This window comes from Capricornis sumatraensis, chromosome 3, assembly GCF_032405125.1.
Source record: "Capricornis sumatraensis isolate serow.1 chromosome 3, serow.2, whole genome shotgun sequence".
NCBI lineage: Eukaryota > Metazoa > Chordata > Mammalia > Artiodactyla > Bovidae > Capricornis > Capricornis sumatraensis.
In genome coordinates, this window is record NC_091071.1 from 165005404 (window position 1) to 165032449 (window position 27046).

Consider the following 27046-nt stretch of genomic DNA (forward strand, 5'->3'; position numbering starts at 1 on the left):
AGCATCCCTCAGTTCTTTTCCCTTCTCTCCATCCTCTCTGCCGCTGCCTGGCCCAGGCCACCACCCTCTCCTGCAGCTCTCCCTGCCTCCATGCCAGTCTCCCACCGAGCCAAGTCTCCACCTCACAGCCAGAGACCCAGCTCTCTAACCTCACCTACTTCCACGGGCTCCCACTGCCTGAAGGTAAAAATCCAAACTGCCCAGGTGGCCCACGGGGTCCTTCACAATCTGGTGCCTCAGCAGAGCCCTGGCAGAGCGACAGGGTTCACGCCTGGGCTCTGGAACCACACTGCCTGTCTCGGCCGTTTACTGGCTGTGAAACTGGGCCGCAGTTCGCTCATCTGCTGAATGGAGACGTTAGGGTGAACCACAGGAAGCTGCTGGTTTTTGTACTTCAGCCTATAAAAGGCAGCCACCTCACCGAACGGGCTGGGAGTGAACACTGATGAACACAAATGCTCACCTGGAGTTAGCTGCCACGTGATGGTGATGAGTTTCATCACCCTTTGATCTTCCCCACATGGACGCTGTCCTACTCTTGCTTTAGACACGCATCCTCACTTTGCACGTGCTGCTCTGTTTTCCCTAGTCAACCACCAACTCTTCCTCGCATGGGGACCCACCCAAGGAAGTCTTCCCTCACCCTTCAATCCCCCGCACAAGTCTGGTTAGGGTTCGCCTCTGGATTCCAGAAATTCGCTGGAATTGGCTTCCTTGAAATTCCTGACTTGGCTTCCTTGACGGTCAAGCAACCCAACCTCGGCCCCCTCTGGCTGGCTTGGTATAACAGGTCAACAGGATACAGGACCTCAAGTCTGGAAGCTCCACCCCCGTCCCAGGCCCTGCCTGCCCCGCCCCGCTGCGGGCGACATGGCCACGCCCCTCCCAGGTAGTCCCCGCCCAGTCTTCACCAGCCCCGCCCACAGGGCCCCTCTGTACCTGTGACCGTGCTGGTGGCCGGCCGCGCGTGCAGCGCCACGTCGGGCTGCGGCACAGCCTGCGGGTGCAGGCCCGGCACCTGCTGCAGCTTGGGCAGCGACATGACCGCTTGGCTGCTCTCGGCCGGCGCCGGTGGCACGAGCAGCGGCTGCTGCGACGAAGCCGACGTAGGCGGCAGGTGAGGCGGCCGGATCTTCTCCGCCATCAGCTGCTCCTTGATCTTGTTAATCAGGACCAGGTTGTCCAGCTGCGGGAGGCAGCGGAGAGGGACTGAGAGGGCTTGGGCCGTACCCGGCCCGGGCCGCCAGGCCACCCTTGAACCCCTCGTCCCGCAGGCAGCAGCTAAAGCCTGGCGCAAACCCAAGCAGCTCCGGGGAGGGCAGCAGGAGGGGCGACGCTTCCTCTTACCTGGCTAGGCATGGTGGGAGGAGGGGGCCAGAAGTAGGGGTTGTTAAATCGAGGCTCGGCCATCCTGCGGGGAGAGAGCGACTGTCACAGGGAAGAGGGCCCTCCCCATCGGCCAAGGGTGAGCTCCCATCAGCTATGCCCGCTCAAGTCTGGGCCAGTGTCTGGGATCCCTGCCCCCGTGGGTCCCTCACCCCACACCAGAGCAGGACATCCCCCAGACCCAGAGAACCACACCTCCAGACTGAAGCTCTGGAATTCAGCGTTTCCCACAGTGGGCCCCAGAGAGAAAGGTCCTATCCCAAACAGAGCACCCCCCAGCTCACCCCTCCCAAATCACCCTGATGCCAGTGGACTAATCCCTGCCCCCCCAACAGAGACTCTAGGCTGCAGAGCCAACCCCATGGATTAGACACACAAGTCTGCTGCCCAGGGACAAACTGAGGAGTCCTGGGGCAACCTTGTCAATGGCTGCAGATTAGAGGCAACTGCCCCTCCCTGATCCCTGCCCTTCTGACCCACAGAACACAGCCGGCAACCTGGGTCACCAGGTAACAGCCTCTGTGTGTGAAGGGCAGTTTGGCAGGATGATTTATGGGGACTCAAATGATTACAGTATTTTTTGACCCAGGGAATTGTACCTCTGGAAAGTTCTCCTCAAGAAACAAACATGGCCAGGTACAACATTGTGCTTATAAGGATGTGTCAGAACACTGTACTTAAGAGGGGAATGAAGAGGCCTGAGGCTTGGGACCCTTCAGTAGAAGGATGGGACAATTTGTCTGGTGGCCCTCACCGCTGGCAAGTTCCTGTGCAGTGAGAAGGGCTTTGCAACCAGGGCACTATGAAGGGTGGGCCTTCAAAGCTATCTTTGTCTTCCAAAGGATTCATGTCTTCCTGTGGCCCTACAGTAAGTCAAGAAGTGACTTACAGAGACTGCTGGACAGGGGTATTCCATGAAGTCTCGCTCCCTATCAAATTTCTCTGCTTTATCTGTCCCTTACAGAAAGCACTAAACTAAATGCCTACTGGTATTGGTCGCTTACATGGAACTGCTTCTTTTGACAGGCAAGGCTGAAATGAAGTGTCTTTAACCTTTTTTTCCTGGCTCTACAAGCGGGAGAAGCCCTACTGGAATTGCAGGCAGAGGGTTTCAGGAAAAAAAAAAACCCTCTGTAAGGATACAACCTAATCTCAACGCTTTAAGAAAGATCGTTTATATAAATTATTGCTTGTGATCTTTACTTGAGGAGTAGTCACAGGAGCTATTATCCCACTTTTTGGTGAAGAAACTGAGGCTTGGAGAGAGGGGAAGAGACCTGTCCAAGACCACAGGGCTAGGGTGCCAAGAGTCAAGACTAGACATCAGATTTGCTCAAGTTGTTTCCTCTGGGGAATGTGTTTTGCAAACCCTAGTCCTTGGTGGAACAAATATCCACATGCATATGACTCAATACCTGTATATAAAAGTCTTGCCTCTCACTCCCAGCCTGGGGGTCGGATTGGGTCTGAGTCTGGCCAGCTGGGAATCAGAGTGCCCTCCTCTTGGGTGGCCAGGCAGCTCTAAAAGCCTTCCTGTTTCTGCCACGAACAAACACCAAGCTGCCCTTCTCTCCACCCATCCAACCCAGCCCATCCCTCACAACCCAATACCAGCACTTCCTGCCTGGAGTTCTCCCTGACTGCTCCAGGTCCCTCAACACAGTAAAACCAGTGAGGAGGCTGCCATTTACTAAGTACCCCCCTTGTGCCAGGCACACTGACACTAAAAGGCAGGTACATTCCTCATCCCCACTTTACAACTGAAGTTCAAAGAGGTAGAGTGACTTGGTCAAGGTCACACAGCAAGTAAGCAGTGAGCTGAGATCCCCACTCTGATCTGCCAGACTCCCAACGTCCAGCTCATCAGTCCCTCCAGCTGTTTGGAGGAAGGATAAAGCATCCTGACTAGGATTGTGGACAGGTCCTGTGTTAGGATGGCATGGCACCCACCACCCTTCCATTCAGAAGTCTCAGACCTGTCCCTTCCCTGCTGTTGTCCACGGGGGAAAATGTGCAGTCATCTGAGCTGTAGAGCCAGGGTAGGGAGGCTCCAGGGCTGAGGGAAAGGGGAGCTGGGGAGCTGCCTCAGAGAGGACTGGGAATTGAAGACACCTGTCTCATTCAGCGTGGCATCATCAGTGCCTAGGCCCAAAGGTGATTAACAATGTGAGTTGCGGGATAGAATGAATAAATGAAGGAATAAATAATCAGACGCATTTTAAAGGCAATCCCACACAATTATCCACCCCTGTTGACGGTGTACAACGCCCTCTGTATCCAGCAGCATTCTCGCCAGAGCCCCAGGAAGCTGGGAAGATCTGCACCCCCATTTCGCAGAGGAGGAAGCTAGGCCACCACCAGGGAAGCACTTGCTCCTGGCCACACAGATGGGGAAACAGAAGGAAGCACTGCCCTGCAGTGTTGGGCATCGGCAATCTGAACCTCCGTTTTTCTCATCTGTAAAATGGGATTGACACAGGCCCCTGTGCCTCTTTCCTGCCCTGGCCCAGCGCTCTGCCCACTGTACCCAACCGTTCCTTGGACTGGTCCAGGGGAGCTGTCCTCTCCTCCTCTTGAGTTCAACGCCAAGTCCAGGCTTCCCAAAGCCCCTCACTGGTCAGGGAGGTAGGGGGTCCCATAGCTGGGATAGAGCATCCTCTCTGCCACTTATCAGACGCCTGATCAGGGAGGGAACCACCCCTAACCCTGGACAGGGAGCAGGGTCTGCCCTGGGTCATGGAATCTGATCCACACAGCGCTCACTCCTCTGTGTCCTTCTCGGGCTGGGCTTAAGGAACTCCACGACTGGGTCGGTGCTCCAGATCCTGGTGTACATCTACCTGTGTTAGCAAAGGCGGGCAGGGGGAGGGGTGGACTTTCTGAGCCCTTATTGAGGGCCCGGCTCATTGCTAGACGTGCATCAAGAACATCTCACATGAACCCCTCAACAAACCTTCGAGGTGAGTGTGCATCTGTGCAGTCCTAGGACCTGCAAGACAGGGTGGGAAGGTGGCCGGGGCCAAGCTAAGCCACGCAGACCTGTGTTGAGAGAGATTTTAAGCAGGAGAGAAGTGGCTAGATATCTGCTTAGGACAGGTGTACAAGGCAGAAGGGCATCCAGGTGGAGGCAACAGTTTGAGCAGACATGGAGCAGGTTTGGGACAGTGAGCAGCTACCCACTAACACCAAAGAGAGCTGGAGAGTGGTGAAGTGGGGAGAAACAGAGGCCAGCCAGCAGCATTCTGAAGGCTGAGCTAGCGGTTGGGAAGGAATGCTGGCTGTGAGGAGGCATCAGGGAGTGTGCTGGGCGGGGCAGCCAGGTAGCTCAGAGGACCAAGGTCAGCAGGAGGAGTCTGAGGACAGCACCGGGGGACAGAAGAACCGGGGGCAGAGGAGGCTGAGTGTCCAGGCCGGACGGGCAGAGGAGACATGCTGGCAAGTGGGCAGGACATACAGACTGGGCTTCAAAGCTCCAGAAGGAGCCAAGACTCTGGGTGGTGGGCCCCAAGATACACAGCCCTGATCCTTGCAGTAGGGTGAGCAAGGTGTCATTTTATTTTTCTTGCTCAAAAAGGTGAAAAAAGTCAGATGGGTCAATGAAACACCTTGTAGAGCCACCCGCCCGCCCATCCACCCATCCATTGGTTCTGGATACATCCTCTGGGCCAAACTGGAGACTGGTGCTGGGGAATCAAAGGCAAAGAGAAGAGCCCTGTCCTCTGGGGGCCCCGAGCTAAGTGGAGGAAGCAGACACTTATTTTTCTTCTGTGAAAAAAAAAAAGAATTTTGGCCTATGAGACCTGCCACATGCCACCAGGGACCTCCATATGGTCAAAGCCAATGGGCCACCTCCCAGTCCTATCCTTCATGGCCTCCCGGCCACCCTGACCCTTGGAGATCAGTGCTATGAGCCCTGGGTTCCACATCTTCTCGCTCTCTTTCCCAGCTTGCACCTCCACAGCCTAGGCTTCTCAGGGTGAGCGGGAGCCTCCTCTTTCCACCGGCCCCAGTCCCTGGATGGTCCATCCACTCCAGGACTTCAAATACCAGAAAATCCCCAGGTCTCCACCCCTAGACCTGGCTGCCCCCTAGAGCTTCAGGACCACCTTCCAGTTATCTCCCTGACCTCTCATGGGCTGTTCAGTTTGGACTTGGCCTTCCCCTGGGATACGTAACCCTCTAGGCATCCCCTCTGAGTAGGGCATCCCAACCTGCCCAGATGCTCCTGCCACGGACCCTGACCTCCCCCTTCCCAGCTCAGACCCACCACCAGCCACGTCCCCGGGATTCCATTTCCAAACTCTCTCAGATCCACTGTATCCTCTTCACAAGTCCTAGCTACTGTCCCCTTACCTGGACCATGGAACAACCTGCCTTAGTTGGAGCCCAGAGCACCCAGGTTCAAATCTTGGCTCCAAAACACTAGCTGTGTGATCTTGGGCAAGTCACTTGTTCTTACCCCCCAAGTCAGGGATGAGCAGCCCAGAGCTCAGGATGCAAAGGAAGGATCAGGGAGGACTTCCCAGCAGAGGTGATATGTGCTTTGGGTCTTAAAGGATGAGTGGAAGTTAGCCAGGCAAAGAAGGAGTGGGGAACATTGCTGGTGGAAGCAGCAGTCTTAACAAAAGTCCAAGGTGAGAAACAGCATGGTGTGGGAGGGTAGCTAAAGTGATCAGTGTGGACGTGAGACAGGACGTGAGGCTGGAGCCACTGGCCACAGCTAGACCTAGAAAGGCAGTTCCTGAATTTGAGGCCTGGGGTCTAGACTTGAAGAAGGTGGGTAATGGGACAGAATCTGTGGTTTAGAAAGGCCCCTCTGCCTGCTGAGCGTAGGTGGGACTGGAGAAGCTAGGAGAGGCAGCAGTGGGAGGGAACCGGATGAAGGTCCCCAGGGAATAGAACAGAGGTGAGAGGCAGGAGCTACCCTGGGCCAGGGAGGAGAATGACCAAGAAGGCCTGGCTATTTGCTTAGAGCTGGAGACCAAGGAAGCAGGCAGGTTGCCCCCCAGCACCACGGTGTGGCCTGGGAGGTCCCCTGGATACCAACACAGACAGACAGAGTCACAGGAACATGCAGACAGACAGCACCAAACTCTGACAGACACAGATCTGTGATCCCAAACATCAACAGATGGGGACACGGCAACTCCCGTGAGCGGGACCCCACAACCTCCAGGACAGAGTCACAGGTGGATGCTATGACAGGAGGGTGGGAGCACAAAGCCCCCAAGCAGACCCAGAGGGAGGCGGTGAGGGGCACTCAGGGGAGTTGGGAGGAACACGATGCCTTAGTCACCCAAAGAACAAACCCCTCATTGACAGGTTTCAACCTGGAATCACAGGCTCCTTACCTAGAGTGTCCTTTCCCACTTGGTGAACTTCTACTCATCCTTCAAGACCCAGCTCAAGTGTTCCCTCTTCTACGGAGCTTTCCCTGAACCCCCAGTCAGTCACTCCTCTGTGTTCCCAACAGCACCTTGTATATGGGAATAACAATAACAGTAATAATAAAAATGGCAGCTACTATTGATTTCAACACCTACTAAGTGCCAGGCACTGTGCTGAGTATGTTGCACGCATCACGTCACCGTGAGATATGCGCCTAACAGAAGAGGCAACTGCAGCTCAGAGAGGTCGACCAATCTGCCCAAAGTCACACAGCTAGCAAGTGATGGAGGTAGGACGCCACCCAGATCTGCAGGAGTGCAGGGGTGATCACATTCTGGCGCAGTCATGTTTCCCTGGGTGACCTCCCCACCAGACTGAGCTCTGTACACAGGTAGAGCTCAGTTCCCTTCTGCCATTCCAGCATCTGGTCCAAGCTGGTCTCAGAAACTCTTTGCAGAATGAGAAAGTACAATATCAACCATCTTTTCCTGAACTCTTACAGTAGGGCAAGAAAGGTGTCAGGGCATTTTATAGCCATTACTTCACTGTTGCAATAGACCCATTGTATGTATGAGAAAACTGAGGTCCAGAGAGGTTAAGTAACTTGCCTGAGGTCACAGAGCTGAGTATGGATCGCAAACCAAGTCAGTCCATCATGCTTTCCCAGGAGAGTGGCCCCTGAGGGCAGCCTAGCAAGCTCCACAAAGGGGAACTAGGGGCAGGGGCACTGAGGAAGGGTTACACCTGGTGCCAGGCCCTCCCACCTGGGGAGGTTCAGGCCTACACAAACAGTCGCAAAGAAAACGGGGCAGCCCAAGGGGAAGGTGATTAGCTTTGCCCACTGCAGGACAGAGGGTATATTTAAGCAACTTTTGTCCTACCCACCCCATCCCCGGGCCAGCCCAGATACGTTAAAAAATGAGATTTGCCCAGACCCCATGGCCACCGGGGAACTAGCTCCCAACAAGCAAATGGGAGAGAGCAGGACCCAAAACTGTCCAGATACTATGATTACAAAGAGGCAAAAATAAAAACCTGCGTCAGAAAAAGCAAGCCGCGGGGAACCACGCCCAGAGGGAGGCTGGCAGTGCTGGGGGAGGCGGCTGGAACTAACCTGGTTTTTTTGTCTTTGTTTCTCTGATTTCCAAATACTCTGCAATGTTGTTGCTTTTATAATGAAAACAATAAATTTATTCTTTAAAAAAGGAGAGAAAGAAAGTGGTTGGTAACCGGGGGGAGGGGTGGAGCAACATACAAGGGTCTGGAGGCAGCGGGGAGCAGGCGGGATCAGGGTCAGTGGTGGTGGGCGCTCAGCTGATAGTCCCATGCTGAATCCCACACAAGCCCCATCCTCCAGGCACACAGGACGGGGTGGGTCCTGGCAGGTGTTGGCCAGGATCCATCCAGGAGTATTCCTACCGCCTTCCTTGCCCTGGTCCTGGCCCCCTTCTGCTCTGGCCTCAGCTATTCCAAGAGCCTCCTCCGAGGGACCCTCACCTGTACCCACGCCTCCCATTCTGTTCTCCTATTGCAGTCCCTCTGCTATTTCTAAAATACAAATCAGATCACAACATTCCCCTCATGAGAATATTTAATGGCTCCCTCGTTCCTTCCAGACCAGGTCTGGATTCCTGAGGCCTTCCGTGACTGGCCTCCGCTGACCTCTTTGGCCTCACTGGCTCTTTCCACCTTCCGCTCTGAACATGCAGACCGAGGGCTTCCCCAGTGCTCCACTTCCCTTCTCACTTCCTCACCTCTCCCTGGAACTCTCTGCCTTTCCCCATTTCACTGGTTAATTACAACTTATTCCTTAGGCCCCAGTTTAAAGGCCACTTCCTCCTGGAAGCCTTCTGGGATTGCGAGGCTATGTTGGGCGCCCCTCTTCTCTGTTCCCTCTGTGCCTTGCATTTCCATCATCAGACACCTGTCATTCCATCTTCTGTCTGTTTTCTCATCCATCTCTGCAGTTGGACATGCTCTCTGTCAGGGCACAATAGAGGCTGAGTCATTTACCTTTAAGCCAAAAAGTACCTGATAAATGTTTGAATGAATGAATAGTCTAAGCAGAGGGAACTGAAAGTGTCATGGCCCAGAGGAAAGTCCCCTCCCCCTCCTCTGAGTCCCCGCCACCCGCCACCCACTCTGGCACTATGTTGTCGCCTGTGTTATACTCTTCCCTATTTCCTGTATCTTAAGCCCTATCTTCCTAATTGATCTAAGAAGAGATTGTGTGCTGTAGACTAGCAGACCCAAAAAAGTTATTAACAGCTAATAAACATAGAAATGGTTCTGCTTCCCTAGCAGCGAAAATTAAATGAGCTTCACATGTTAAAATAGCAAAAAGCAATAAGAACATGGTAATGCTCAGTGCTGTTGAGGGTATGGTGAAATTGGCACTCTCCTGCATTATTTCTGGGAGTGTAAATTGGAAGTCATTTCTGAAAACAATCTGGCAATAATGTGTCAGGAGCTCTATAAAAACGTTCAAACTTCCTGGTCTAGCGATCCTATTCTTGGTCATCTGTCCCCAGAAAATACCCCAAATATAGACCAAGTTTTATGCACAAAGCTGTTTGCTTCAGTGGTTTTTTGTTTGTTTGTTTTCACAGTAGCAAAACCCTGGAGCAGCCAAAATTTTAAACGGGGGGATGGCTCTGTAAATCAAGTTACACAGTGACACAGTCTATAGTCGTTGATAATGGCCAATGTTTACTGGCATTGTAATGACTCATTTTACATTCATATCGACCTCACAAAGATCTGAGGCACAGAGAAATTAGGTAACTTGCCCAAAGTCATGCAGTGTGTGGGTGATTTGAACTCAGAAACTCCGAAGCTCATGCTCTCCACCCTGACACTAGATCCATTAGAAAGGATTAAAACCACCCTGCAGTCATTTAGAAAACACTCGTGATACAACAATAATGGGGGTGGGGGGAGAGTTTTAAATTATTTGTATAGATAGAGCAATGACATCTATATAAAAACCAGGTGCTGGAAGAAAAGATAGGAAGAAAATACCAAAATACTAGCACTGGTGTGTTTCAGGCTTAGGGTGGGGACAGAAATGGGGGTAGGTTTTGGTTTACTTCATTTCTCTATTCTTGACTTTTCTGCAGTGTGGCTACATGACTTTTTAAGGAATATTTTTAATAACACTAACAGTTCAGCCAGCTTTGGCCAAGCAAGACACCCCAGCCCCCGCCTATGGCCCCATTAGGACTCTGGCCTAAGGCCCTGCAGGTTTACCCAGGAGACCTAAGCTCAGAGAGGGCCAGGAGCTTGTTCAAAGTCCCACAACAGCCCTTGAGCCCCATCCCAGACCCAAGCCAGGAGTGCAGTCAGAAAGGGATTCCCCTTTCCTATCTGGGGACTTTGGGAGCCAAAGTCAGACAAAGGAAAGCCTGTCTACTTTCTCACTCACTCTCCTGTGTAAAATCCTTATTGGGTTGCCATAACTTTGGGAACACAGTTCAAACTCTCCAGGGTGGCCCAGAGGCCTTTGTTAAGGAGGCCTTGCTGGTCACATGCATCCGGACAGATACATCCCCACAGCATCCCTCCCTCCAGCCTCACTACACCACTCTCAGGTTCCCAAAACAAACTGCTCTCGTGCCATCGTGCCATTGCACAGGTTCTGCCCTTCCATGTGGGGGCCATCACCCAGCGGGAACCTTGTCAGATACCCATCAACCATCAAGAGTTAAGTGAGGTGTCACCGCCTAGAGGAAACCTTCCTGATCACCACCCCCATCCTAGGCTCTATTTGCAGCCTCTCCCCTGAGCTCTTGCAGTGTCCCAGGCTCCTCCTTCACTGCAACCAAAGCACTGATCCCACTACCCTAGAACTGCCTGGTGACTTATCTGCCTGAGCCCCTAGGCGGCTGTGAGCTTCCCAAGATCAGGGCTTGGGTCTGGTTCTTGGCTGAGCAACCTCCTGGACAACCCTATACTGGGACTCAGCAGCACAGCCCACTAGGGCTCTTCCTTCAGGTCTCAGCTGAAGGTCACTCTCTGACCCTCTCCTGTTATACACACCCCATGGCCCTTTACACTTCCCCTCCCCTGCCTCTGTATCTTGGCTCTTAACATCCCGCTCTCCACCGCTGCTACCCTTGAACACAGGGTTGAGAGCCTGCCACAACCCCAGAGCCTTGCACCAGACGCACAGTAGGTGCTCAAGTGCCTAGTTCACTCTAGCTGCTCGACAGATGTTCACTGAAGAAACACATGGGAGGAGGGGGTGTGTCTACGTGGGCCTCAAAGATGGGGATGTTTGCCAGGAAAGCGAGAGAGCAGAGGGGGAGCATTCCAGGCAGAAACCACAGATGCAAAGACATGGGAAAAGCTGCTTGCTTCTTAGGACAGCAATGTGTTCTCAAATATGTTCCCTGCCCCAGAGAGGGGGCTTCCCCAGTGGTTCAGTGGTAAAGAATCTGCCTGCAATGCAGGAGATCCAGGTTTGATCCCTGGGTCAGGAAGATCCCGGGAAATGACCACCCACTCTAGTATGTATGCCTGCAGAATCCCATGGACAGAGGAACCTGGCAGGCTACAGCCCATAGAGTCACAGAGTTGAACACAACTGAAGTGACTCAGCACACAGGCACGCCCCAGAAGGGCAACAAGGTACTGCTGGGTAGGGCTGGGCTAGGGCTAGGGGTGCTCCTGAGAAGATGAGCTCATCCCACTGAGGGATGAACAAAGACTGCATGACGGTGGAACTTACTGTTGGAGGGAAGGGGAGATGTCAAGAGAGATGCCAGGGAAGGGCAGGCTGGGTGGGAAGAACTGTATGTGCAAAGGCCCTGAGGCAGGAAAGCACACGGCATCATGTTGGTCTGGTGTGAGCCCAGTGTGGGCTTCTCGTGGGCTTCCCAGGTGGCGCAGTGGTAAAGAATCCACCTGCCAATGCACGATGCAGGAGGCACAGGTTCAATCTTGGGTCAGGAAGATCTCCTGGAGGAGGAAGTGGCAATCCACTCCAGCATTCTTACTTGGAAAACCCCACGGAGAAAGGAGCCTGGAGAACTACAGTCGTAGGGTCCACAAGAGCCCAGTGTAGGAATTCGCAGGGGAAGGGGCAGCCAGGGCAATTCACAAAGGGCCAGAGTTCCAGGCTTAGACACTTAGATGAAAGGCCACGTGGGATCATGTTCAGGGGTCCCTGAGCTGAGAAAGGCCATGGTCAAGGTTTTCAGTAGATGGGTCATCATGGGGCCAGGAAGATGGCCTGCATGGACAAGGAGCTGGTCTAGGAGAGAGAAGCTGAAGTTTCCTGTCTTCCCAGCACCTTGAGACCCTATTCCCACGACCCCTCTGCCCTCCATATGCCCCTACTCTACACAGCCCAGAGTCCCGAGTCCCAGCTGCTGCACCCCACCCCATCCCCAAGACCCAGGCCAGCCTCAGAAACTTGCTCCTGGGAACTTCCTGTGAGGAACTAGGCTCCCGAGGGTCCTGGATCCAATTAGGCTGGGTTTCCGCAGCCCTGCGGGGCTGGGAAGGGCTGTTTTCATTGTGAGGCTGGGGCTGATCAGAGCGGAAGGGGGCTGCTGTCTGCGCCCTGGTCAGTGGGAGCTGGGATGCTGTGCCCTCCCCTCCCAGTCCCCCCTCTCCCACTATCGGCCACCCAGACACCCAGGGTGGTAATCCTCTCTGGGAGCCCTAGCGTCTCTGCCAGGGAACGGGCCGTGACTGCCTTCTCAGGGCTGAGAGGACATTCCGCAGGCTTTGAACCCATGCCCTCCTCTGCTGCCATGCCCCCTGGGGACCCCTAGCTCCTATCCCCAGCGGGAACTCCTTCTGCCAGTGTGAAATGACCATAATCATAAGTCACTGAGCGCTTCTTCCATCCCAGGCACTGTTCGGTGCTTTATAAGCATTTCTCACTCAGGCTCCTAATGACCCCTGTGAGGTGGATGCTGTGAACATTTTGAAATATAACACACATTCAGGAAGATGCCTGGAACAAAAATGAGCAACTCAATGACTTATTACGAAGCCCACGTCCGGGGTGCCCCAAAGCCCCCACCCATGTCTATTCAACTGCAGTCCCCCACACCCCACAAAGATTCCACCCTGCTGGCTTCTAAGGCAATCTCTCCCTTGCCTGCCTGGGTTCACGAATGAGACTTGGAGAGGATGTAACCTGCCAACCATGCAGCTGTTGGGGGCAGAGGGAACCCCTTCCGTCCACTCGCTGTGTGACCTTTAGCAAGTCCATTTCCTCTCTGGGCCTTTGTTCCTTCCTTTATAAAACAAAGAGATGCAACTAAACCACAGCCTGGGTTCTTGGACCCTCTGAGGGGCAATGTGGCCACTGAGTATTGGAAGTACAGATTCTGGAACAAGACAAGGTCAAAGCCACAGATACTGTTACCAAACTGGGATGATAACGGTGTCTCCTCAGCATCGCTGGGAGGATCTGATGAGTTAATAGGTATAATGTCTTTAGAACAGAACCTGCTCCGTGGTACGGATTCCGTGGTGGCTGCTACCGTTTTGCTATGAGGTTCTCCAAGGCACGTGGGAGCCTTTCCTAACCTTCTGAAGACTCCTGGAAATGGGACCAACCAGAGATGTCAGCTGGGCTGGGGGCAGGGGGCAGGGGGCGGGGTGCAGTTTCTCAGGACCCACGGGGCTGCCCGGTGGGCTGGGAGAGAGTCAAGTCTGGGATTAGCTCAGAGCAAGAGCCAGCTGCTGAACCCCAGCTGCGGCCTAGCCCCCAGGAGCTTTCTAGATAGGTCTTTGGGGGTCCCAGGCCGGGAACCCCCGGCAGGCTATCAGAGCCTGTACTGGGACTGTATCTCAGGACCCCTGGGGGGCAGCCTATGGGGCAGGAAAGACGGGGCCCAAGGCTGGCGTGGCAGCCTGCAAAGTGGGCCCTGAGCAGTGCAAAGCACCAAAGGGAGGGCTGGGCTGATCAGAGAGAGGGATGGGGTGGGTCTGGTCTGGACATGTGGGTGGGAGGGTCAAGGCCACGGAAGACCCAGCACAAGCCCCGACAGACCAGGCCCACCTCCCCCAGGTCTCAGGGCCACCACCCTCTCCGTGGTCCTTGACTTCCCACCTCGGGGCCTTCACCCCGGCTCTTCCCTCTGCCTGGAATGCCCTCACCTGGAAAACTTCAAGCCAGATCACTTCATCCCTGAAGCACCTCTCCCCTCTACACACCATCATCGTCACTGGTTACAGTAAATGCAAAAGCACCAAGCTATAGGGCAGTCCTCGTCATAGGAAAGCGGTTCCTTTCCAGCAAGTACCAAAGTCTGTAATCACATCCTCAGCTGTGTTTGCCTCAAGTCTCCAGACCAGGGCGGGGACGACATCGGTCCCCCCCACCGGTGTCCCCAGCATCAAGCAGGGGGCCTGGTACACAGTAAGTGCTCGAAAAGCATTGCTGAGTGAGGGCGGGAGGTCCAGGCAGGCTGCAAGCAAGTCTGGGTGGGGCAAGGGCACACGTGAGTGCACAGGTGTGTGGGAGGGATCCTGTGTAAGGCCAAAGGATGTAAGGCCAGTGTAAGATGCACTGACGTGTAAACACAGCATGCACATGAGTGTGGAAGGCCCCAAGCAGGGGCAGCAGGCGGCTGTGCATTGGTTCCCGGGAGGCACACGTGGGCATATGACTACCACGTGTGATCCGTGGGTTGCAGGACTGCACGCGTGTATATCACGTGTGTGGACACTCTAGCGGACTTGTCTTCTGAATGCCTGGCTCCTATAGGCCCAGTTCTGGGCATCTCTGGTAGTGTTTCTGAAATAGCAGGGCAGCCCCTCAAACTGGCACAAGTCGGGTAGCGGAGGTAGGGTCAAAGGTGGATGTGGAAGGACTGGGGGTGTGAATATGTGTGTGCGTGATGTCTGGGGTGTGTCCACCCCAACCAGGTGCCCCCTGCATTGAATCCCAGAAGTTAAAATGGCTAGACTGTCCCCTCAAGGAGCATGAAGCCTTTGCTCAAAGCTCACAGATGGACTCAAATGGTGAGGACTGCCCCCACGGACATTCTGCCACATGGATGAGGCAGGGACAAGGCAGGATGCTGTGGGCCCCACAGCCAAATCCCCAGGCCTCCCACACACACCTTAACACTCAACACACCACTCAGCCCCCTCCCCAAATCCTTACCAGCTTCCAGAGTCTGACCACAGTCCTGGCAGTAGGAAGCTGAACCCACAACCCCCAACACACTTCCACGCCACCCACCTCTCAATCCCACCAAAGTCCAGGAGGGGTGCTGGGCCCTCGGCAGCCCTGTGCGTCGGGGAGCACTCCCACCAAGGTGCAGATAAGGAGGGCGGTGTGACAGAGGGGGCAGCTCCCCTACCAGGGCTGTTGCTGCCTTTGACCCCAAGACACATACTGTGGCAGCCAAGTGACACCTGGGGAGAGGAAAGCCTACCAGGAAGGCATCCAGAGGGATGGGTGGCCCTGGACAAGGCCCACGCCTCTCCTTTCCTGCTGCAGTCTCCCCAGTGGACAGACTGAAGTTTGGCTGGCTAACTGTGACGTCTGCCTCTCTTCAATTAACATGTGACTTTAGATCGAGTGGTTCTCCAAGAACTGGGTACACATGGGGCTACATGGAGACGTCAGTATCCTGTTGCCCTAAGTACACCAAGCCTGCCCAATACCCTGGACCAGGGCCAAGCACAGTGCTACAGGCACAGGAGGGGCTCGGGAGGCATGTATGCTTGGTGCCAGGTCACACATACAACACCAGGCACGGGGTGGCCTGCCCCCAGGGAGTTCACAACCCAGTGGGGAGAAAGAAGCTCCTGAAGTCACAAAACCACAAGGTCAAAAGCACTGGGAAACCATACCACTACCATCACTTCCCAAGCGTCATTCACAGGGTGGGAGCAGCACTTTGCCCTCTGTAAAGACGATCTTTCCAGATATGACAATGGTCTGACAAAGGGAGGCTGAGGGGCCTGGTCAGGAGGGAACTCCCCATCACTCTAGCGGAGATCAGAGGCCCTCTTGTCAAGGATGTGGGAAGGGGGTTCCCGCTCTGTGGAGGGGTCGGGTGAGTTTGGGCTTCCCCTCAACAGCTGTGGGGTTCTAAGGTGGAGTCCTGTAGTGCTGGGTTCCAGTCACACAATGCGCCTGATGAGCTCTGTGGACTTGGCCAAGTTACCTCATGTCTCTGTGCCTCCGTTTCCTTAGCTGTAAAATGGGCGTGATGACAATGAGGATTAAGCATGTCCATGTTTACAAAGCCTTTTGGAACATGGCCTGGCACAAAGTGACACTCGGGGCCACTAAATAAATAAGGCAGTGAAGAGCCTCTACGTAAGGGTCTAAACCCCAGATCTAGGCTTCCCTGGTGGCTCAGTGCTAAAGAGTCCTCCTGCGATACAAGGTTTGGGTTCGATCCCTGGGTCGGGAAGATCCCCTGGAGAAGGAAATAGCAACCCACTCCAGTATTCTTGCCTGGAGAATTCCATGGACAGAGGAGCCCAGGGGGCTGCAGTCCACAGGGTAGCAAAGAAGTGGATAAAACTTAGCGACTAGACAGCAACGAAAAACCCCAGATTTGATCAAATGTGGACTCCAGTGTCAAAGGTTCTGAGTCAGAAAGCTTCTCAGATGCAAAGTTCTGAGATTGGAAGAGACTGGGATTCTTAGATCCTGTGATTTAATCATCTCATTATTTCCTGACAACAGCCTGGAGCCTCCCAGGGGAGAGGGGGGCAGAGAGCTCGGTGTCACTTCATCTCCCAGAAGCTACCCCGCTGCAGGGTTTCTGCCACACCTGGGCTCCCCGGCATCTCCTCACCTCCATCAAAGCCACAGCCACCCCACACTAGACCCACCCGCCCACTCGCCTGCATGGGGTTTAAGCACCTGCCAGCCATGCAGACAGGTAAGAAGTGCAAATAAATAAATACAGGAAGAAGTTTCAGATACTGGTAAGAGCTGCAAGGGATGATGTGCCCATGAGTGACAGTGGTAAGCTATTACAGAGCAGGTGGCCAGGGAAGCCCCAGCTGAGTCAAAACCGGTGAAACAAGAAGGCGCCAGCCATGCAGGCATTCTAGGTTTGGGTGGATGTGCAAAGGCCCTGCCAAAAGGCTTTGTAAATTCGAGCTGCAGAAAGAAAGCTGGTGTGGCTGATCGTGGTGAGACTGGAAGACGGGGAGCTGAGATGGAGGGGCGGGCAGGCCCAGACCATAAAGGGCCTTGTGTGATGTCCTCGGTCATGTCCAACTCTTTGTGACCCCGAGGACTGTAGCCTGCCAGGCTTCCCTGTCCATGGAAGTCTGCAGGCAAGGATACTGGAGTGGGTTGCCATTTCTTCCTCCAGGGGATCTTCCTGACCCAGGGACTGAACCTGTGTCTCCTGAGTCTCCTGCATTGCAGACAGATTCTTAACCACTGCGCCACTTGGGAGGCTCATAAAGGGCCTTATAGGCCCCTAAAGGACATTGGGTTTTCGGTCTTTGAAATGCTTAGGAAATATGAGAAGAGTTTCAGCAGGGGAATGACAAGGTTAGGGTTTTCAGGGTCCCCAGATCATTGGGCTCATTCTGAAACCATAATGGTTTTCAAAATCAAGGCAGGGCCTGAATTGGTAATCAACAATCCTTCTTGATACACACCGAGCTCCTATCACGTGCCTGGCCAGGGCAGGGAGAGGCTGCAGACACTCTTGCGGTGGTTCCCAACAAGCCATGAGTCACAGAGATTACCCCATTTTAAAGATCAAGAAGTAGAGGCTGGGAGAGGAGAAGAATGTGCCCAAAGTCATACAAGCCATATACCACACTGTAAAAAAAAAAAAAAAGCATCTTGGTCCCAGCACCCAGATTCACCATCACAAGATTATTTTCAAGCCTCTACTTCTCAGAGACCTTCCCTGGGAACTCATGTGGAGCCCACAAATACTGCCTGAGCTAGTGCTTTCTGCACCCTACTGGCTTTGGAGCCCTTGAAGACTGTATTTGTATATCACATGGCTGTCCAACCCGGACTAGATAAGCTGGGAATTGAATGGATGGATGGACAGATGGACGGGCAGATGAATGACTACTGAAATGACTAACCAATAAATTAACAAATGTACAATGAAAGAATGAAGGAATAATCTGGCAAACTAATGAACTAATGGATGGAGATGAAGGAAAGAAGGGAGGGAGGGAGAAAAGGAGGAAGGGACTCACTGTACAGAAGGGCAGGGACGTATCTGCCCAGGGAAGGGCTGGAGATAGACTAGTGTTGGCCATTATAACGCCCCTGGCCCCAGCAACCAACTACAACCAGCGATGTCCTGGGCCCAGTGGAGTCTGGCAACTAGGTAGAGTGGTGTCCCTCTCCCTCTGAGTGTCTCACAGAGAAAAGAAGACAGGAGACCATGGCTCTGCTCCTAGCTGGGACCCAGATCGCTGGGTGACTTCAAGCCAGTGGCTTCCCCTCTCTGAGCCCAGATGACCTCTCCGGGCCTTACCAGCTCTGATAGTCTTAAGGGGACAGGCTTCTACACTGTTTTGTTTTGTTTTGTTTTGTTTTTTTACACAGTCACTGAGGTCAGTAGATGAATCTGAAAGATCAAAAACCAGAAGTTAGGAAAGATACCTATCCACAAGTACCAGAATCTACCCAGGAAAAGGCTCCCTGGACAAGGAATTAAGAAGCCTGAGTTTAAGCCCTCTTCTGCCACTGCTCAACCTCTCCAAGCCTCAGTTTCCTAAGTTTTAAAATGGAGTTAAGTATCCTCACCTTGACAGTTTCACCCAAATGAGTTTCTGGGAGAACCTGACGTGATAACGGCCATGCTCTACACCCAGGCAGGATTATGATGGTAGGGACAGGGGGATGAGTGAAGGCAGACATGCTCTTCCATCCCAGTCCAGTTCTGTCCAAAACGACTCTTCCAGGAGTCAACCCCCACCTCCCCTGCCACCCTGCCAACAGAGAACAGTGGAGAGAGCCCAGACGTGAAAACCTGAACATCTCTGTCTCAGATCTCCTAACTGGCAGTATGACTTTGGGCAAGTCACTTCTCCTCTCTGGACTTCAGTTTCTCCATCTGAAAAATGCCTAGCTTAGTTCCCCTCTGGCTCAGACATACCAAATTCTGCAGCCCTGAATCCCTAAGTCTCAGCCTTCAGCCCCTGGCTCTGCCTGAATTCAGCTCACCCTGCCCGGTGGGGCCAGAACACAGGAGTGACTAGAGGGGTCTTGCCTCCAAGAGAACTTGGGGCAGGGGTTAGACAGGCTTAGGGTCCTAGGACAGACAGACTTTTCCAGAAGGGCAAGACCAGGCCCAGCCCATCCAGGCGCCTTGGACAGCACCAGCCACACCAGACCTTGTAGACCTTGAGAACACTTTTGTAGCCTGAAAGCCAGCAAGTCCTGACCTGTCCAGAGAGATGCTCCAGGAACTTCACCCAAGTCTAAACTGCCTTCAACAGGGAGCCTCCAGGATGCAGGGCAGAGGCGGTAAGAGCACACCACAGGGAAGAGGCTCAGACCACCCCCACTACCAGACAAACTCTCCTGCCCCTCCCCTCAGACAGGACCCACTGGGGCTGCCTGCCTGCCCCCAGCCAAACAGCCAACCACCTGAGGGCATTCACCCAGATGCCACCTACCAGGGCCAGGAGGCCCACCAGGGGAAGGGGCTCTCCAGCAGGAGCCACCCCAGCACGGAGGGCAAGATTTCCGCCTACAATAGAGCCCTGGCCACCCATGAAGGAGACAGGCCCACCCCCACCCCCACCCCCACCCCCCACAGAGCTCACTGCTCTGAGGGTTGCACACTGCTCCAGGGCACGGTGGCAGACAGCAGGATTATTTCCTCATGCCAAGGGTCTTAGCTGGAAACCGGGGGCCCACTCAGAGCTCCTACTGCCAACCCTTTCCTCCAAATTTGAGAATATAGCTCCTTGCAATGCCTCTTCCAAAAGACATTTCCTGGTCCCCGAAACCCCCATCCCCAACCTTCCACAATCCCCCCCGCAGCTATGAGGAAATAGGCAGTTAACTTTTCCCAAAAATCCCGCAAAGGCGGCTGGCTGGGGGGGAGAAATGAGACCAGAGATCCTTTCGCGGCATTTCACCGCCTTCCAAAAAAAAAAAAGCTTAAAAAAAAAAAAAGAAAACTTTCGGAGTTAACTTTAAATTCCCAAACCTCCCCCCCAAATCGCCCAGCGGCTTCCTTTTTTTTTTTCTTTAAAGTGCAATTGCATTGTGTCTCACCTCCCCGAAAGGCTCGCGGCTCTCGCCAAAGAAAAGGAAAAAAGCCAACCCTTCGGGTGCCCCCTCTGCTTCCAGCCGCCTCTCCCACATTCTCAGACAGTTTTATTAAAATTTTCAGACAAAAGAAAAACAAAAATGGCAGCCTGGCTTATTTTTAAAACAGGACAGGGACGCCATATTCTGCAGATCTGCAAAAAAAGGGAGAAATCCGGCACTGGCCGCTCCACCGGGCCGCCTGCAAAGTGCGCGAACCGCGCCGTTTGCAATCCGTTTATTTGCATTAAGCCCCATGAATCATTGTTTACCGGAGAATTGCAGCAGGTTTGAATAGCCCGGCTTAAGAAAACACACACACGCGCGCACACCACACACACACACACGCACACTCGGAGAACAGACCAGACACGCCGCCGGAGACACTTCCTACCCCGCGCGCCGCTGCCGCCACCGCCGCTCCGGGCCGGGCCCGAGGCGCAGGCGGCCCCGGGCCCTCGGAGTGCCCCGGCCCGCGCTGACAGCACCCGCGCCCCGGCCGGCCCCCCGCCCGCAACTCGGCGCAACTTTCCCGCGGGCGAGTGCCCGCCGCCGCCGGGCCCGCTCCCCGCGCCCCGGGCCCGCACGGACCTGGCTGTGCTGGCGGCGGCTCCGGGACGCGGCCGCAGCCCCGCGCCCGGCGGCCCGAGCAGGGCCGGGCTGGGGCTCCGGCTCCGGGCTCCGGCTCCGGCTCGGTGCGGAGCCGCGCGCAAACCTTCCGGGTCGCCTGCTGTTCACTTCTGGGTTCTGCAAGCGCCGAGGCGGCGGCGGCGGCGGCGGGAGGCTGGGTCTGCAGCGCCGCGCGGCCCCCCGTGCGCTCGGCGAGCCCCCGCGCCAGGCGCCCGGCTCCGGGGGGGCCGCGTCGGGCCCCCGCCTCTCCAGCTGCGCAGCCCGTCCGGCCCCGGGGGCTCCCGCGAGTGGGCAGCGCCGGGCTCCGGCGACGGCGCGCGAGGGGAGGGGGCCGGGCGGGGGGCGGGGGCGGGCCGCGCGCTGGGGGCCCCGCTCGGGCCCCGGGGCCTCGTCTCGAGCTCGCCGCCGCCGCCGCCTCGCAAAGTTGCGCGGCGCCCCCCGCCCGCGCCGCGCCGGAGGCAGAGCCACAAAGGAACTCCTCGCCCCCCTCCGCCCGCCCGAGCCGCGCGGGGAGGGCACCGGAGCCCGCGGCCCTAGGCCAGCCCCTTCCCCAGCGCGGGGGCTCCCGGGGCCCCGGCGGCCGCGGCCATTGTCCCGCCCAGGCCCGGCCGTCGGCTCGCCGCCCCCTCCTCGGCGACGGCGGGCTGGGGGACCTGGGCCTGCCGGGCCGCGGCCCGGACCAGGCCGAGCCTGCGCGGGGCCAGGCGGCACCTGGGGGTCTTCGTCGCAGACCGCAGGCAGGAGGGGACCCCTAGGATGGGCCCTCCACACCTGATAACCAACGGTCGCGTTCAAAATCCAGCCTGAGATTTTTTTTTTTAAGTCGAGGACACGGGGATGGGGGCAGAAGTTTGTACATGCCAGGCCACCCCTCCCTCAGTAAGCTCCAGCCCTCCCTGGCCCTAGGCCCAAGCCCCCATAGGGTGGGGCCGCCGGAGGCTGTCAGCGGCTCTCCTCGCCGAGTCTCTCAGAGGTGGCACCGGCTGTCCCCCAGCTCCAGACCTCAGAGCCATCTGTGTGTGACTCCTCCTCCCGCCTCACCCTCCCCAGCCAATCAGTCACCAAGTCCTCCCGATTCGGCCTCCCGGGCTGTGTCAGCTTCCAAACTTCACTTCTACCTGAGGAGGCGGCCAGTCCCTGGGTCCTTTCAGGGGCTCAGACCTCCTGTGACACTCAGCTGCCACTCAGCCTCTAGATCTCAATGAATCGAGGCTGGCCTTACCCTCCGGGAGCACCCAGTCCCTGGGGAAGGACACATAAACAATCACCTGCCAGTGTTTGCCTTCCTCCAGGAAGCATCTCCCAATTGGTTAAATAGTGATTAAGGGCCTCCTATCAGACACCCTGCTGGTTGGCTGGAAACACAGCTGTTAGCAAATTGGACAAGGTTCCTGCCCTCAGGGAGCTTCCAGTCTAGCACAGGATGTCAAGGCTGTGAACAACTAGAGGACTCATGTGGAGAAGACGACGGCACCCCACTCCAGTACTCTTGCCTGGAAAATCCCATGGGCGGAGGAGCCTGGTGGGCTGCAGTCCATGCGGTCGCGAAGAGTCGAACACGACTGAGCGACCTCCCTTTCACTTTTCACTTTCATGCATTGGAGAAGGAAATGGCAACCCACTCCAGTACTCTTGCCTGGAGAATCCCAGGGACAGGGGAGCCTAGTGGGCTGCCGTCTATGGGGTCGCACAGAGTCGGACACGACTGAAGCAACTTAGCAGCAGTAGCAGCAGCAGAGTACTCATGTAGACCGTCTGTGAGAAGTCCCAAGCACGGTACCTGGCGCAGAGCAGAGTACAATACATATGCCGTGCTGCGTGCTAAGTCGCTTCAGTTGTGTCCAACTGTTTGCAGCCCTGTGGACTGTAGCCCGCCAGGCTGCTCTGTCCATGGGATTCTCCAGGCAAGAATACTGGAGTGGGTGGCTGTGCCCTCCTCCAGGGATCTTCCCCACCTAGGAATTGAACTCAAGTTTCTTATGTCTCCTGCATGGGCAGGCGGGTTCTGGGAAGCCCTACAATAGGTATGTGTAGTGGCAATTAGTTGTAATTTTAAAGGGGAAGGACTTATAGAAGACAGGGAGAAGGTCATTCTTTTTTTCCTCAGGGAGCGGGAGAAGCTTTTCAGAAATTAGGTCCGAAGTGAGCTGGTTGGGAAGAAGGGACAGTTTTCTGGTTTCCAGGAAAGTAAGAGATAAATATCAACCCACGTTGAGAAGTTCGGGGAAATGATAAGTTAAGAAATGGAAGAGGAGACAAATATCTCACGCAGAAGAATTTGAACAATGCTGTAAAGCAACAATGCTCCATTTTAAAAATACACATTTAGGACTTGACTGTTGGCCCGGTGGCTTCCCTGGTGGTTCAGTGGTAAAGAATCCAGCCTCCTGTCTAACCACCTGGAAAGCTATGCTTCAGCCAGACAAGGTGAGCTGCCGTCTCAGGCCTGACCCTTTGTCTTCCAAAGCCTTGGCACATGCCATTCCCTCTGCCTGAAATACCCTCCCTTGTCCTTTCATCCCACCTTTCCTGGTCACTTTTACTTAGATGTTCTCTAAAAAGCCTTCTGGGGCCATCCCAGAGGTTTTTAATATCATCTGAATGGAGTCAGTGTGGGTTGAGGTGCAAGAAGCCAGATGTGAAGAGACTGAACTCATCTCTTTGCCATTGGTACCCAGACCCCTCGACCCCAAATCCCGGCACATTGGACCCTGCTGCTTCCCTGAACACACTGCACCTTCTTGATTCCAGGTCTCTGCTCATGCTGTTCTCTCTGCCTGGGATCCTCAGTTCTTTTCACCCATCTCTTATCTCTCTGGAAAACACCTACTTATCAAGGCTTGGCTCAAACATCACCTCCTCTGGGAGGCTATTCAAGGTCCTCTGCGTGGGGAGTGACACTTTCCTCTGGTTCCCAAGAGCACCAGAGTCTGCTGGCCACACTGCTGGTAAAGCACTGAGCATGGTGCGTTAGAATATATATTTGCTGGATGGAAGGACAAACGACAGAGTAAATAGCAACCCACCCTTATCCTCTCTGGTGCCTCCCTTATAGCTCAGTTGGTAAAGAATCCACCTGCAACGCAAGAGGCTTGGGTTCGATCCCTGGGTCGGGAAGATCCCCTGGAGAAGGAAATAGCAACCCACTCTGGTATTCTTGCTTGGAGAATCCCCGTGGACAGAGGAGCCTGGCAGGCTACAGTGCATGGGGTCGCAAGAGTCAGACATGACTTAGCGATTAAACCACCACCTGATCCTCTCCAGTTCTTCAAATCCTCCTTATTCTCCTCCAGGAGCCCCTCCATGACTACTCCAGCCCATTGATCTGCCTCCCTCCCTCTTCTTTATCTTTTTTGGCCATGCTGTACAGCATGTGGAATGTTAGTTTCCAGACCAGGGATCAAACCCATGTCCCCTACAGTGGAATAGAGTCTTAACCACTGGACCGCTGGAGAAGTCACCTCCTTCTTCTTTAATTTTTACAATTTAGTCTCTGGTTGTATTCTAACTGTGTGTTCCAAGGGACGCTGGAAGACTGTTCCTCTGGAAGGTGAAGAGAAGTGGATCTTGGTGAGTTCTCCCACCATCTGTTCCAGGAGACAGAATTTAACAAATAACCAAATGAATAATTAATTCATCTCATAAGAGCTTCAAAAGGGAGGTTGGAAGCATCTGAGGAAGGGGTAAAAGAAGATCAAGGAGAACTTCCCAGAGGAAGGGACACTGACGCTGAGACCAGGGAAGAGATAAGAGAAAAGCATTTCTGGCAGAGAAAACAGTATGTGAAGGTTCTGAAGCAAAGAGGAGCTTCCTGTATCCCAAGGCCAGAAAGACAATTGAGTGCAAATGGAATGAGGGGGGCTGCAAAGGGTCAGAAGTCCCAGGCAGGCTCTGGCAAGTATTTAGGATTTTAGTTTAAGAGCAATAGGAAGTCGAGAGGTGAGAGTTAAGCAGAGAAGTAGCCAGATTTCTTCTCAAAAGGTCTCTGTGACTGCTGAGGAAAGAATGGACTGCAATGGGGCAAAGCAGGAGGGCGGGGTGGCCAGGAAGGGGACTTTCAAAGTCTGCCAGGTGAGCAATGGAGATGGATTGGGCCAGGGTGGCACTAGCAGAGGTGGGAAAAAGTGGACAAACGTGGGACATATTAAAGACTTCGTGTCACCAGGACTTGGTGACAAATAGATATGGGGAGTGAGGAAACAAGAGGAGACCAGGTGATGCCCAGGCACTGCAGCCCCATCTGGCAAGTACAAGGGTGACTTCACAGCATTGCATCCCCAGCCTGTTCCCAGTGGGACCCTTGATGCCATGATTCCATCTTCCTCTCCTTGCCCTTCAAGCTAGCTGCCTCTTCATCCTGCAAACAGGGATGTACGTCCCATCAGAACTGAAAACAACAACCTGGAGCCTCATCACACACACCTTCTAATTGCACCCCCATAGGATCCATGGGAGGATGGCTGGCAGGCATGTTACCCCCACTTCACAGACGGGAAAACTGAGGCCCAAAGAAGGAAAATAATTGGCTAAGTTTGGGGTCAGGTTTTCAGCTGAGGTCCCTGGACTCCTGGTGCAGAGCTCTATTTGCTGCAGGGCCTGGTGCCTGGTGAGAGCTTTGTGGTGTTAGCTGAGTGAATGAATGAATGAGCATGTGAGTTCTCTGCCCACTCAATTCTCTTTACTCATTTTGTTTCTCTCAGGATGGCCATAGACTTTAGAGTTAATAGATAATTTTTAAAAGTTCAAAGAGCTAGGTTGAACCTCAACTTTTTCTCTTATAGGCAAGTTTTTCCTCTCTCTAGCCTCGGTTTTCTCATTTGCAAACTGAGTATGGCAATACCTACTTCACAGGGAAAATAGGAAGTGAGATCATGTGTGGGTTAGGCCATTGCAATGTTAACTACCCGTACTTATTTCAGGAATCCAATCCCACCTTATCTCCTCTGGAAAAAAATCTTCCTTGAAAACACCCACCCCTTAATAGGAACTGTTGTCTTCAGGATGCTGCCATAACTATAAATTTCTCCTTTTGTGCACACTTATCCCTGATGTAATTCTGCATTCATATTGCTAATCCTTTCACTGGACATCAGATGACAAATTGGATAGTCTGTACATATTTTTGCATCCATTCAATTAAAAATAATGGGGATTGAATTTTTGAAGGTGAGGAGGTTCAGAAAATGCAATATGTGAGCACTATCTTGAAATGTGAGGATGAGCAGGAAGATGGAAGAGCTTGAGGAGAGAGGTGGCCAGTGAACAGGAGGTGCAGGACTTGTAAGCACAGTGATATCTATCACTCAACTTTCTGCTCATTGTGTCGCTATGATACAACCCCCATTCTGCTTCCTTTAGTAAGATGAAGTGCATGCTGAATGATAGGTTGGCACTAGGCAGCCTGAATTAGCAGAGAGGAAAGGCTGGGAAGGAGAAAGTCAGAGCTGGAAGGGACCAGGACTCTAACTCACTGGAATTTGAAGAAACCTTGAGGACATCATTGGATTTCTATCAAGTGTGAGGTAGGAAATGCCAGTCAATTTTTATTTAGATCTCAAAGGATTAGGAATCTGGCCTTTAGTCAGAAAGAATGTTGTGACTTTTTACTAATGAATGTTATGGGCTGGGCCAGCCTTCTTCAGGAGTTTCCAGGTCCGCAATTGAGCTTAGTACTTGCAGATGATACCACACTAATAGCAGAAAGTGAAGAGGAGCTAAAGAGCTGCTTCTTAATGAAGGTGAAAGAGTAGAGTGAAAAAGATTTCGAAAAACTAAGATCATGGCACCTGGTCCCATCACTTCATGGCAAATAAAGGCGGGAAAGTGGAAAACAGTGACGGATTTTATTTTCTTGGGCTTCAAAATCACTGTGGACAGTAACTACGACCATGAAATTAAAATGCACTTTCTCCTTGAAAGAAAAGTTCGACAAACCTACCCAGCATATTAAAAAACAGAGCATCACTTTGCCTACAAATGTCCATATAGTCAAAGCTATGGTGTTTCCAGTAGTCATGTGTGGATGTGAGAGCTAACCCATACAGAAGACTGAGGACTAAAGAATCAATGCCTTCAAACTGTGGTGCTAGAGAAGACTTTTGAGAGTCCCTTAACAGCAAGGAGATCAAATTAGTCGATCCTAAAGGAAATCCACCCTGAATATTCATGGAAAGGACTGATGCTGAAGCTGCATCTCCAATACTTTGGCCACCTGATGAAAAGAGATGACTCTTTGGGAAAGACCCTGATGCTGGGAAAGATTGAGGGCAGGAGGAGAAGTGGGTGACAGAGGATGAGATGGTTGGATGGCATCACCGACTCAATGGACATGAGTTTGAGCAAGCTCTGGGAGCTAGTGAAGGACAGGGAAGCCTGGCTTGCTGCAGTCCACGGGGTCACAAA

The 27046-nt window shown here is 53.8% G+C and overlaps 1 protein-coding gene across 1 annotated transcript in view; it reads right to left on the reverse strand.

The window, feature by feature from the left end:
• The window catches only part of ZNF362 (zinc finger protein 362), a 40448-nt gene extending 19795 nt beyond the window's left edge, over nt 1–20653 (reverse strand). The window contains exons 1-4 of the mRNA XM_068968695.1: nt 20606–20653; nt 6738–6862; nt 1348–1411; nt 940–1186 (exon numbers count right to left, since the gene is read on the reverse strand). Of these exons, the coding sequence (XP_068824796.1) occupies nt 940–1186; nt 1348–1411; nt 6738–6775 (349 nt within the window). The 5' untranslated portion in view covers nt 6776–6862; nt 20606–20653. The remainder of the gene's footprint in view (nt 1–939; nt 1187–1347; nt 1412–6737; nt 6863–20605) is intronic.
• Between the last annotated feature and the right edge of the window lie 6393 nt (nt 20654–27046).